At 35.4% G+C, this 13,519-nt stretch overlaps 1 protein-coding gene across 1 annotated transcript; it reads left to right on the top strand.

Moving 5' to 3' along the window:
- The first annotated feature begins 11,711 nt into the window (after window positions 1–11,711).
- mRpL16 (mitochondrial ribosomal protein L16) lies at window positions 11,712–13,151 on the top strand. The gene is made up of 3 exons (XM_067782236.1): window positions 11,712–11,867; window positions 11,919–11,969; window positions 12,024–13,151. Exons 1-3 carry the CDS (start codon window positions 11,819–11,821, stop codon window positions 12,626–12,628), a joined length of 705 nt encoding a protein of 234 aa, XP_067638337.1. The 5' UTR covers window positions 11,712–11,818; the 3' UTR covers window positions 12,629–13,151.
- The last annotated feature ends 368 nt before the right edge of the window (window positions 13,152–13,519 follow it).

Here is a 13,519-nt window from a genome sequence, read left to right as displayed (position 1 = left end):
ATTTTTTTTTATAAAAGGAAAAAAATACGATGGCCCAAAGAAAAAAATTCCCAATACTAAAATAGAATGAGCTACAAAACTGAATTCTCAGAAAATTTCTAAAAATTTTCATGAGACTCCGCTGGATTTTCCCGATTTTTGAGTAAAGTTTTAACCTCCAACTTATATTCGTCTAATTATATATTAACCTATATTTTTATAAAAAATATTGCAAAAATATTTTAACTGAAGCGAAACTTGCTGAAATTTGACAAAAATTGGCACTGGTATTTTTGTGTTCGTAACTGAAGAGTAAATATGTACTATAAAACATGGATCTCACAACATATTTATTTTATATAAAGTATAGATATAAAGATTTAGATATAAGTAATACTCAAAACATGGATTTAATAGCTTATGCAAATAAAACAATAAAACAATGAAATTTGTAGAAATTCATTATCAATCATAACTATTCATTCACATACTCAGACCATATTTCCACCTAGGCTTTAGAGGTTTACGCCGATCACTTTATCGGCGGCGGCGTGGTAGGCTCTATTATATACCGGCGGCGGCGGCGTAAGCGGCGCGCCGGCGTACGCCGGTGTTCTTACTTCGTCGACGTCACTTTCCTAGAAGCTCTAGGTGTAGCTCCAAAGACTTTCCAACGGATGCTTTTGTCGCGCTATGCTGCCGAGCTACACTTTGAAACGTTAGGGAGTGACTATTCGGCCAAAGATGCCGCCGTCAAAATCATAAGCAGTCTAAGTGGATGTCATTGCGTCATGGGTGAAAATCCGTATAAACCTCGGTGCATCTACATAATTAAAATTTTACAAGGACCCTGGATAAAATTTTTAAAATGTAGACCAAAGATTGCAGACGTTTGTGTTCACAACATTGATTTCAATAGTCTTCGTTAAATCAAATTTAGAATTAAAGTCGACAGATTTTAAGTTGAAAGTTGTTAACTACTGTTTTCCGGCCTTACGATATAGGAGCTCATTATCGATGACCGCGTAGCTTCAGTTTTCAGACAAGTTCGACTGTCCGCTGCGTTAGGGTAATATCACACACGGTCATTAGTTCCACTGTCTTGGGAAAGAGTTTGCTTCACCACTTTGAGTGTTCTTGCGAAGGACAAAGCTTCACCTGGTAAATATATATGCCTACGTATTCACAATTGTAAAAGCAGCCGTCACGTGTAGGTGATATTTAAACTTGGTTGATAGGCTATAATCAATGTGATTCACTCCAAGGGACTAGTTTTGGATAGGGCCGCCAACTTTAGGAAATGTCAAACCGGGAGATTTGGGTGTTGAAGGATGAAGTGTGAAAATCAAAATTAACATTTCAGACGCTATTGTATAGTTTCGCAAATAAACAACAGATGTTTGAATGTAAGCCCAAGTGATTTTTCAAACCCTTCTCATAAGTACATATATCCTCAACTTAAGTATGAGGTAAGAATAATTTCAAAGGAGTGTTTATGCCCCTAGAACCTACTAAAGGATTTTGCATCACTGATTTCGCTTATTTTTGAGGACAGTTTAAAACATGTTCGCCTTGAGGCATTTTATTTGAATTAATTGTTCATTACTAATTTTTCCAAATATGCAAAGTGAGCATATAAATTTATTATATAACTTTTCCTTTAGTATTTCGTTTTAATAACTTGGTGAATTGGGTGATGGAAAGTCCGTGTTAAGCTGACATCGAAAGCGCCTGTTATTTTAAATAACTTTTGAATAGTTATAAAGAGTTAAATTTCGCAATTAGTTTCTTATAACTGGCAGTGATGCGCACCCGTTGATACCACTTTCGACCATATCCGAAAAATTTTCGACATAAACAATAAATGGCCTAAACAGTCTTAAACGAGTAGAAAATATAGTAGATATTTTTGCCATTCGGCGGCGGCGTTCGAAAAACGACGAAAATCGGCGGCGGCGGCGGCGTTTATCGGCGGCGTATATCTCTACTAGGCTTTATTCGAGATTTAGGCCTCTGAAAAATTTAAAGTTAAATCTTGCAAGTTTTATCATCAACGTCGATATAAATGCTCTTGTTTTTATGAAATGAATTTTATGAATTGATACAAGCTACCAATCAGAGCTGTAAAAAGATTGAATCAATTGAGTGTGCATTCTATCAGCATTCTTTTAAAAATTTGTGATTTTTGGTTGCATATTATAAATCTCCATTCCTGAATGGCTTAAAATAGTTTAACTCAAAGCTAAAGTGTGTGTGTTATAGAATGGTAAAATATAATTCAATATAGAGTGTGAATGTAAGAACCATTCCCAATCTTTAATGAATATAAACTTGATGAATGCACACTTTTTTTCCAATCAGTACTAAATACTTTTTCCCCAAGGTTATTTTTTGTATACTTTCATTGCCATCAGATATGTTAAATCAATTTAGGAGTTGGGTACAAAAAAGGCGTAAAATTGGTCAATAGCAAAAATAATAATATTTAAGAATTCATGAGCTTAACGCCAGCTTATAATTATTGAATATGAATTATTATGTTTGTTTAAGAGCAACTGAAAAGAAAGAAGCATTTACTGGTATATTGCGACGGTAACATTTCGAAAACAAATAAACAAGTAGTTAATTATAAACCAGGAAAGTCTTAAATCATTTTCCTGGTGTCCGAACATAAGACACACAAGAAATAGTACTTCATAGCAGATTTTGTATACTTCGTAATTGGGTTGATTTTTTTAATTAATCGTGTGTGATCAAAAAATGTTAGGCTCTTGTAAGTTTATTGGTTTCCTTTTTAGGTAAATCTCGCGGATAACTTGCTTACATAAAACCTTAGGGCTCTTGATTATATAAAGTATTCAAAAGGCATGAAGATATAGTAGAATTTGGCTGAAACTTCGCAAAGACAATCTATTGCTTTCTTGCTATATGTCAAAATGTTACAACTTATTTTGCTATTGTTGTAAAATGGATTTTGTAAATGAACACATTGTGCATTGACCAAACAGATTAAATTGTGGATATTTTTTGTCCATAATGTAACAAAAACAGATACTTGAGTTTAAGTCATTTAAATACATCAAAGTGCCATCAGATATGTTAAATCATATCATGGCGGAACGATACAAGGTGGCAGAATGGGACAGGTGATTATACGCTTTTTTATTTGATTTGATACATCAACTTCCGACGCAGTACGATTTTGACATTTGTCCATCGAATTTACAAAACAAAGTACATGGAATTTTTATTTATGTTTGTAGGTATTTCACCATGCTGCCACCTTGTATCGTTCCGCCATGGATCCATCGGCGATTTCGTTGCTTGAAACACACGAAAACACGCGGAATCTCTTTTAAATGAGGTTTTCAGCTATTTGCATTCTTACATTCAAAGCTGCACTCTACGCTTCTTCATCGGGTAGGAGATCGTGATGTACTTCCGAGAGATTGCCGCTGTTCAAACTCAGAGGCAGTTCATGCTTAAACGAAACGCAAATATTGTGGATTGCGCAGCAAACATTTATTATTTTTATTGCTTTTTCAGCCGAATAATGAAGTCCCCTCGACCCTATGATACAGCGAAATCGGTTTTTCACCACTCCAAAGCAGCGTTCGATAAGGTTTCGAGCTTTACAATGTACCTAATTGTATCGAGTTTGAACCGCTACTGAAGGGGTCCTAAATGGCGTTTTTAAATAAGGTTGCAGAGGATATCCGGAATCGCCTGCCAAAAAATTTTTGTTTGTTTTTTCTTGAATCATAGAGAAATTAAAAACTATAATTACCTAGTAGCCAAAAATTCCTTTTTCCATTTTGATATTCTGTTCTCATATGCCGTTCTGCTTCACTATACTTCCATATAAATGAGTCGTGGTTTGCGCCTGGATGCCTTGAATCAACAAACGTTATGACCATATTGTGGTTACATATCTATCGAAGGAAACAAAAAAAGCTGTCACCATAGTGAACGTAGCCTATTAGTATACATACTTACAACCAGCACATTTAAGCTATAAAAGCCTTTCCGGTTGTAATATAGGTGCTTAATATCTGCAGGAGGTGACTTGATCCGCACGTGAGTGCCATCCACGCAGCCAACAACACCCGGTATGCCGAATTTGGTAAAGAAGTGCTCTTTTACTGCACGTTCTTCTTCCTCAATCCTCTCAAAATTTACCCACTTTTGGCTAAAATGATTCTCAAAAATGGATAAGCATTCATCAATGACTTTCGCTACCGTAGGCTGGGCCATGGATGAAATGCTTTCATTTCCAATTGATTTCTGATAACTGCCTGTTGCTAAAAAACGCAGGAACGTGGATAATTTTAGTTGGAGTGGTAAATGCGTGTTATGAAATGTATCTTTGAAATATATTTGTATTTCGTCAAAGATATGTTGAAATATTTCTTTGTTAACGCGAAAATTTTGAACAAATCTACAAATAAAATTATTTTGCAAACAATGTCAACACAGGCGCAATTTGTTATTTTACTCAGCGTCCGGTAAGTGAAGAACGTTCGAGCGGTCTCTCAATATCCGCCTTTGGATTTTGAATTCTTCTTCTTGCGACACTAATAGAGCAATAGCTTGATACATTTTTATTATATTTATATCACTGTATTTATTTCACTAGGAACTTTATTTTTATTTCACTTATTTTGTTAACTTTATGGACGTGCGCAAAAACAAAACATATGTGCACAGAGTTGCATGTTTGACACTTAATTATCGTGTAGTTGACGAACGACGTAAAGCTACACGATAAACGGCAACGTAAGATTCAGAATACCATAAGCACACGATATCGTCCAAGCAAGTATCGTTCGCCAAACAGAATGAGGATGTAAATATCTTTGCTGCTATCCCTACGCTGACACCATTAGATAACTCACCCTTTAACTTTCGACTTATTGGTTTCAGTGAGTTGAACAATGTCTTACTTGCACTTAACTGGACAAATATATTTCTCTCTAATGACGTCAGCATGTGTTATGATCTTTTCTTATCGAAGTTGTCTGAGATATATCATAGTACACTGCCTCGTTTTAGGCCTAGGTTGCATAAATTACCTTGGTATAACATAACTCTTAAGAGGTTGAAAAACAAGCGTAACAAATTCAATAAATTATATAAAGCATATATGACACTACTTTAATTTTGCTTGAATTCCAAGCTAAAAAAACTGACGAAACTTTATCGAAACTTCAAAACACAAAAACAATTTCTATCATGAAAAAGCGAGACCACTATTCCCCCACAATTAGTGAGTTTGGCATGTTTTTGTTTATGTATTACATTTTATTTTTACATTAAAATTTTTAAAAATAAAAACAATGCAAATAACACGCGAAAATTATTTCGGTCTCTAATGGTTCACTTTTTTCACAAGAAAGTTGATTTTAATTTTGTTTTTATGCACCAAATTTTCAAACTAAAAACTAAATTTTCATTTGTCAGAAAAAATAAAGGAAAAACGGCCGAATGTCAAAAAAAACCTATCGAAAAACAAACTGGCTCGTTCGTTTTTAATGGACTATATTGTATTTTTCTTGTAGATCGTTAGTTTTTTGAAATATAGTTTGCACACTTACACCAGTACTGAAGCCGCATTAGGAGGGAGTGCGACAAAAAATTGAAGATAAAATACAAGAAAAAATACACGAAAATAAAGTAGTGTCATATAGGTGTAAGGCAAATAGGGAAAACATTTCTCTTAGGGAACAGTACTTTAATAGTGTGCGGCAGTTTAATGTTCTCGACAAATTTCTTTATAATCGCTACATGCGTAGGCTCGAAGATGAGCTTAAAGAAAATCCAATAGCCTTTTGGAACTTTACCCGCTCCAAACATCGTTCAACGAGTATTCCGATCTGTATGACCTTTAATGGGGTAAGCTCCCAGTCGCTAACTGAAACAGTTGAGCTTTTTGCGGAATTCTGTAAATCTAACTTTGATGATGCCAATGTAGGTTTGGCTGGCTCTCATTCGCGCTCGGGACTTTGTGATCAGATAGATTTTGGCTCCCTCATTATCTCCGAGGATGATGTTCGCAATGCTATGCTTTCCCGTAAACCCTCGCTAAGTTGTGATACTGATGGCCTTTGCGCCTTTGTACTGCAGCACTGTAGTTTAAATCTCTACGCCCCCATTTGCCATATCTTCAATTTATCTCTGTCCTCTCGATCTTTTATCGATAGATGGAAGAGGAGCTCAATTTGTCCAATTTTTAAATCCGGTAATAAAAATTTCATCTCTAACTATAGGCCTATTGCTAAACTCACAGTATGCTCAAAGCTTTTCGAAAAAATCATAAAGGAGAAGTTGTTTTTTATCATTAAAAGGGTGATTGACCCACGTCAGCAAGGGTTTGTTGCTGGTCGCTCTACTGTTACTAATCTAGGGTCGTTTTATGATTTCTGTATCTCTACATTTAACGATGGCTGCCAGGTTGACACCATATATACTGACTTCTCAAAGGCTTTTGATAAAGTTTCACATCAAATCTTACTATATAAACATGAGTATATTGGATTTCATTCTGTATCCTTATCTTGGTTAAAATCGTATCTGTCCAACCGGTCTCTATGTGTTGAAATCGAGGGCTGCAAGTGCCTCCCTTTTTATGCAACGTCTGGAGTTCCTCAGGGTAGCATTCTCGGGCCTTTATTGTTTGTGCTTTTTATAAATGATATTGGTTCCTGTTTTTTATTCGTCCTCTTTCCTTCTATATGCAGATTATTTAAAGTTATTTCATAGAGTTAATGGCGAGTCGGATTCCCACCTCCTACAAAATGACTTGAATAATCTTATCCAATGGTGTAATGCCAATAATCTCTTCCTAAATGTGAATAAACGTTTTCACATGTCTTTCACTAAATCATCTAACTTACATTCCACCCTCTACGAAATCGCAGGTGCTCCACTGGTTTCGGTTAATGAATTTATTAACTTAGGTGTTGTTTTTGATTCCACTTTCTCTTTTGTCAATCATATCTCTTATTAGCTTCCCAAGGCTTACAGAAATCTAGCCTTCGTAGATATGCAAAAGACTTTAAGGATCCTTATACAAGAAAGGCTCTTTATACCTCTCTCGTTCGTTCAAAACTAGAATACGCCTCAATAGTTTGGAATCCTATCTATAGCAGCTATGCTGCCAGAATTGAAAGGGTTCAAAGAAAATTTATTCGTTTTTGTCTATTTTCACTCAACTTTGACGACGCAATTCCATCCTATCACTCGCGCTGCTTACTCATAAATCTCCAACCTTTCGAATCCAGAAGGATAGAACATCTGCTAATGTTCGTCAATGATCTAATAGTTGGCTCTCTTGATTGCCCAGCTCTCTTAGCGAAGGTGTCATTTAATGTACCTAATCGGAGTCTTCGAACATTTTTTCCATTTTACACGCGTGTTTGCAGGGCTAATTATTGTAATTTTGACCCAATTTTTCGGGCACTAACTGAGTTTAATAGACTCTCAGGGAGGTTTTTTATTGATTTTTCTTTGTCGAGAAACATCTTCAAGTCAACTCTGCAAGAGTACCTTTAATCTTAACTTGCAATATCTTTTTGTTTTTTGTTTTCGCTAGTCATGTTACATACGTTTTTCGTTGTGGTTTTCAGTTGATAATTTGTTTTAAGTTTTTTAATTTACTTTTATATTCTAGTCTGTACGATTATTCTAATCATGGACTGAATAAATTATACATTATACATTTTTGCAACCTTCTGCTAAGTTCGAATCACTAAACTGTTGAATAAATAACTCCAATATTTAATAATGCAAAATGGCCTTTATTAAAGTACTTCACAATAAATAACTCTATTATTGCTCGACAGATAGCGTACTTAATCAAAACTGATTGTAGCGCCTCTACCGGTGTCACCTCTTTACTGTTTGATTTACTCGTTGACATTTCTAGGCGGTTCTGTTCTAGAATCTACTAGTTGGTTATCTGCTATAAGTTTCTCAGCTATAACCAAAGAGAATAAATACAATAAGAGCCGTCACTCATTATTTTGTGGCGAGTATCTCCCTGGATTTTGAAAGAATTCATGCCGAATGTTTTATGAGAGGGACATTTTTAATTGTCTCGCTTTTATACATGCCGTGTAGGCCCCTTGTGCAACTGTGATTTTTGGAAAGAGAACTAAATAAATTAATTAAATACAGTCGAAAAATAAACACAAATACCCCACGAAAATGTATAGAAGACATTTATAAACATCTCGCCCAAAAAAAAAAGTAGCGACTACCTCTCAGTATACATCGAGTAAATGCCAAAAAAAATAACGAGTGACGGCTCTTATTGTATTTATCCTCTTTGCTATAACTACAGATGCATAATTTTTATAGCTTCTCTCACAGCTCATGCGTGTGTGTTTGTGAGGGACACTTCCACAATTATATTGCATATCTCAGATAAGATATCTGCATGTGTTTGTGCGTTGTTTCTCCCTGCGTGTACGTACATATGTGTAGACATAATGATTGAATTATTAGCCGTGTTTTTTAACACGCGTATATCCGTTTACGCTTAAACTTTATATTGACTGCTAAGAGACAAACTATAAATACACCTCTGAAATTGCTGCGCATAAATTTTGTCCTACTAAATTTCAATACGCATTATACTCAGATGTAACTGAAATATGTGTCTTTGTTTCACCCTGTACACTAATTCTATGTATTATATGTGTGTCCACAATTCATCGCAACTGATTCAGCTATATGTTATACCCTATGGCCATCAGAGCGTTGCGTCTCCGCTTTTCGGTACACCCTGTTGCTGTAGCTAGTTGTTTTACCACAGCCGCTAGATGGGTCTCCTAAGCATTATCTAAGCGAAGATAGGCGTTTTTTAACACGCGCAAACGAAACGTATACGCGCGTGTTAAAAAACACGGCTATTGATGTTCATCAAGGCAGTGCTTAGCGTCGACTTGGAGATGGCAGTACCCCTTAGTGTTCTACTATTCGTAACAATATGGTTATGGCTTTATCGTTTTGATATGGCACCATTATTCGATTACATTACAAAATACACTGATTATAGCTTTAGAGTGTAAAGGGCCCATTTCTGATACTTCGTGTAGGGTTAATTATTCCCTAACAATAAAAGAATGCATTGATTTCTTATAAAATACTATATTTAATCTACACAATTTAAATGTTCTTCTTTGCATAAATTCTAGAGATCACCAACTAACTTTTAGATAACTAAAGAAAATCTAGTACAGATCATGATACAAAAAAGAAGGTAGTTCCACTCAACATTGTTTTACGTATTTGTGGACTTTTGAAGTTTCATAATTTTTGTTGTTTTACCAGAAGCGTTGCATTACCGTTACTGTTTAAGGCGAAATTGTGGTTTTCGAGATGGAATTTTCCTTTAGGATGAAAACGCAATGGTCATCTGAGACAATAATAATATGCTTTAGCACGATCTATGTGCATATATGTATATATCGATTGAGAATACAGTAAAATATGCAATTTTATTGAAAAATAGTGGATAACGACTCATACATGGGTTAATGACTCATATCTTTATGGCAGCTTGACCGCTAGACAGAAAAAAATACACGAAAAATCTTGTTGTTCTAGCATGGCCCTATTATCATGCCCCTACAGTGGATGTTCCCAAGGCATGTTGAGAAAAAGTGTACCTCCAAAGTCTGCACATCTATGTCAATGCTAAAAGGGCACAGAATATGTATAGGTGGGTCTGCTCCAAGGTGACCCCTAGCAGATAAAATTCAACTTAACGTACCAAATAGATTGAAAAGGAATCGATAATACCTACATTAGCATAGACTTGACTTTACTTGGCAACTTAGCCACAATTGTACTCCACTTAGCGCATACAATCTGGCATCATAATCAGCTGTTTTCCAGCTGACATTTTATTGTGAAATGTTTCCTACAAAAAGTGCTGGTTTTTAAACAAGCTTAATGTTGAGTACTATAATTAATTTATGAGTGTAAAAATTAAAAAATAAAATAAAAATAAATACCAATTTGTATGACAAAATGTCAAAATGAATTGGAAACAAACAAATGGCATTTCAAAATGTAAACGTCACTTAGAACTTATATAGAAAATCAAAATTCAACAGACTTCTAAGTCAAGTTAAGTGTTGCTAAGTTTTGAGTAATCAATAACATGCAATGTTCATTTAACAGAACTGTAAGTGACAGTTCTCAAGTCAAGTCAAGTGAATGCTAAATATGAGTAATGAGCCCTTAAAAATGTAAAATGTAAGCACATTAGCTGAATAAAAAGTGTACAAATAATTGTTAAATAATAAATACAGACAGTGGTAGTTTAACACATTCTGCTATGGTGAGTGACCTACTAGAGTTTTGTGAAGCTCGCTTCACAATATTTTTCATTCATGCAACATCTGTATTCTTCAAAAATCGTTGTTGTCATCGAGATCAATACGCGTCTTTTGACACCCCGATATTTTTGAACGCGTAGTGTCATGCTGTCACAAATCACACACAGAAGATTGCGCAGGTTAGCAAAAGATCAGCTGTTTTGTGAATTACCTAAATTTCATCCCTGATAAACTCACCTCTATAGACAAATCTCTCCAAAGTGAAAATACTCTTTACTCGCTTTCCAATGAAGCGTGATCTAGATACGGATAGAAATTTAACAAGCAAATGCAACAACTATGTGATCCATATGGTTCAAGGTAAAAGTTTAGTTGAGGGGTTGACTGCTAATACGCTAACAAAAATATCGAGAGAGGTGTCAAAAGACGCCTATTAATCTCGACAACAATAATCCGAAGGCCGAAAATGAAAATTTTATCTATGTCCGGAGATATTTGCAGTTGAAATTGGCGTTTTTCATGTGGTTGTTGTAATGTTCTTGAACCCATAAAAAAAATCGTGAACATAAGTGTTTTGCGCGGATATAGGTTTGGTCTCCAAACCGGTGTTGGAACCACCCAGGGTAATTTTTTATAAGCCGAAGGCCGCTAATGCAGAGGTGTTCTGCGCAAAAATACTGTGGATTCCATTCCCGGTTTCGGAGGGACTCGCGGGTAATTTTTCGTTAATATCTTTTGGACGAGTTAAAATTTTAATTTTCCGCCTTCGGATTATTAATACTGATGTCAAGACACGTCCTTTGACTACTCTCTCGATATTTTTGGACGCGCATTAGCAGTCGACGCCCTAAGCTGGAGACATTGGTGCTTTATCGGTAACCGTATCGGTAACCTTTTAACAGCTGATTCGACCAACCTTATGAGAATCAATGCAATCGATTATTGGTGCCGCTAAGGGCGTAACCGTATCGTAGCCAACCAATTGGGTTTTGGTTTACCGTCGTAACGATAAACAGCTTATTACGTTAGGGATACGGATACAGCGATACGACATACGGCACCAATGACTTCAGCTTTAACTGGACGATTACATGGGGCCCTATTCAGTAACTGTGAGTTTTAAAATGTACACTTTTTCTTCATATAATTTGTATGAAAGAAAAATGTACATTTCAAAACTCATAGGCACATAATCATAGTCAAAATAAAATAGGTTTTAAATTTAGTTTCAGTTTTTTTGACAGATAGCTCATAGAAAATTATGTCAAAAAGCTGCAACTAAATTTAAAATCTATTTTATTTTGACTATGATTATGTGCCATAGTTATGAATAGGGCCCCTGGTTCAATTTGTTGTTGCCTTTGCATGTTAAATTTCTATCCGTTTCTGGATCACGCTTCATTGGAACGCAACATTTCATGGTCCGCATTGATTGGAATGGTGGGAAATCGGCAATTGGCCTATAATGGATAATTAGGTTATATTTTTCCACGATGTTTTCTATATTTCGGCAAGGATATCATAAGGGGCCAGAATCTAAAGGTTCACGAACATGTAGTTATTATATTTGTTACTGTAAAATATTTCTTGTAGGTGTTTTAATAAGGACTTTGAAGAACTTTGTACCTCCAAAGGAATACGATTGTAAGTGAACATGTTAAAGATAGATTCCTGACCTTTTATCAGCATCATTTGCAGATGTTGAAACACTTGAACGTCCTAAACTTCGAATTATGGAGAGAACGCCACAACTTCCTCCAAATATTCGTCCTCCAAAAATGCAGAAGCGTTTAAAATATATGAGAGGTCCTGAAACCGTTCACCACGAATTAATACATAAACAATATGGTATAATAGCAGAAAGTGGCGGTCGTTTGCGATGGGGTCATTTCGAAATGTTGCGGCTTTCAATTGGTCGCAAGATGAACGTTAAAAGGATGTTTGCTATCTGGAGGGTACCAGCACCTTGGCAACCTGTAACAAAGAAAGGTCAAGGCCAACGTATGGGAGGTGGAAAGGGCGCTATTGATTATTATGTAACCCCAGTAAAAAAAGGAAGAGTAATTCTTGAAATTGGTGGCAAATGCGAATTTGCAGAAGTAAAACCTTTTTTAGATTTAGTGGCGCAGCAGTTACCGTTCAAGGCCCGTGCCATATCGCAAGATAAACTAAGCGAATTATTACCAAAAGAAGGTGAAACGTTTCGCAACCGTTCTTTGAAACATATAATACAAAATAATTTGAGTGGATGTCATAGATGGCTTTCTCCTGTCGATCACAAATGGTTTGGAAAGTATCTCTAGTTTGAAAGAGTTGTCGGCTCATAACTCCCATGGTTGTACCACTTGTTTCGTAATGCTTTTCGGGTTATCATATTTTCTTTATTCACTATACATACAACTGAAGACACTACATTGTTAGAGCAAAACAGCCGACATACTGGACCGTTTTTCATGTTTTCAGGTCTTAACATTATGTACATATATGTACTTTTATTAGTAGCTTTAACAAAAACATGTTAAATTTATTAACAGGACCGAACATTACATTGCCTTCTTACCTTGCACTGTTTATTTATTAACATAAAGGGAACAAAACAAAGTAGTTTAAACAAATAGTTTCTTTAACAAAAAAACAAATAATTCTCATTTTATGGCGAAAAGCATATAAATAAGCAACATATAGAGCTTTTGGAAAATTTAATGCAAAGCCATCCAGAAATCATTCAAAGATTTTCTAAAGAAGATAAAGAATATACTAAATATTTATTTATTTATTTATGAAAGCTTATATAAAAATAAAATTAATATATAAACTATAATTAAATCCAGCGCTAGCAACGGAGGCTTTCGGCTGGCTGGTATTGGAACGTTGGTTTAGATTAGATGGAGAAGATCAGAATCCTTTAGAAATTTGTATATTATAGTTATGTTGGAATCAGATGGTTCCTTGAGAAAAAGTATAGGATCTGAGTTATCGAAATGAAGTTGTCTCTGTAGGATCAAACCGGAACAGAAGGATATAAGATGTAATACGCTTACTGTCTCGTTGCAAAAAGGGCATTGGCTAGGCGGATGTCCTTGTAATAAATGTGCATTTGTAATTATTGTATGCCCGATTCGAAGGCGAATGTAAGGCGTAATATAATTGGCAGGAATATGTTGAATAGCTAGGCTTACTGTGGGTAGGATTAA

This window comes from Eurosta solidaginis, chromosome 4, assembly GCF_040869045.1.
Source record: "Eurosta solidaginis isolate ZX-2024a chromosome 4, ASM4086904v1, whole genome shotgun sequence".
In the NCBI taxonomy this organism is placed as follows: domain Eukaryota; kingdom Metazoa; phylum Arthropoda; class Insecta; order Diptera; family Tephritidae; genus Eurosta; species Eurosta solidaginis.
Note: the sequence above shows the minus strand (reverse complement) of the source record. Positions and strands in the feature narration are given on the sequence as shown.

Coding starts and splice junctions, on each gene's coding strand:
- mRpL16 (XM_067782236.1), top strand. CDS start 11,819: ATGTTTTCTATATTTCGGCAAGGATATCATAAGGGGCCAGAATCTAAA. Junction 11,868..11,918: donor TAAGGGGCCAGAATCTAAAG/GTTCACGAACAT, acceptor TATTTCTTGTAG/GTGTTTTAATAAGGACTTTG. Junction 11,970..12,023: donor ACCTCCAAAGGAATACGATT/GTAAGTGAACAT, acceptor CATCATTTGCAG/ATGTTGAAACACTTGAACGT.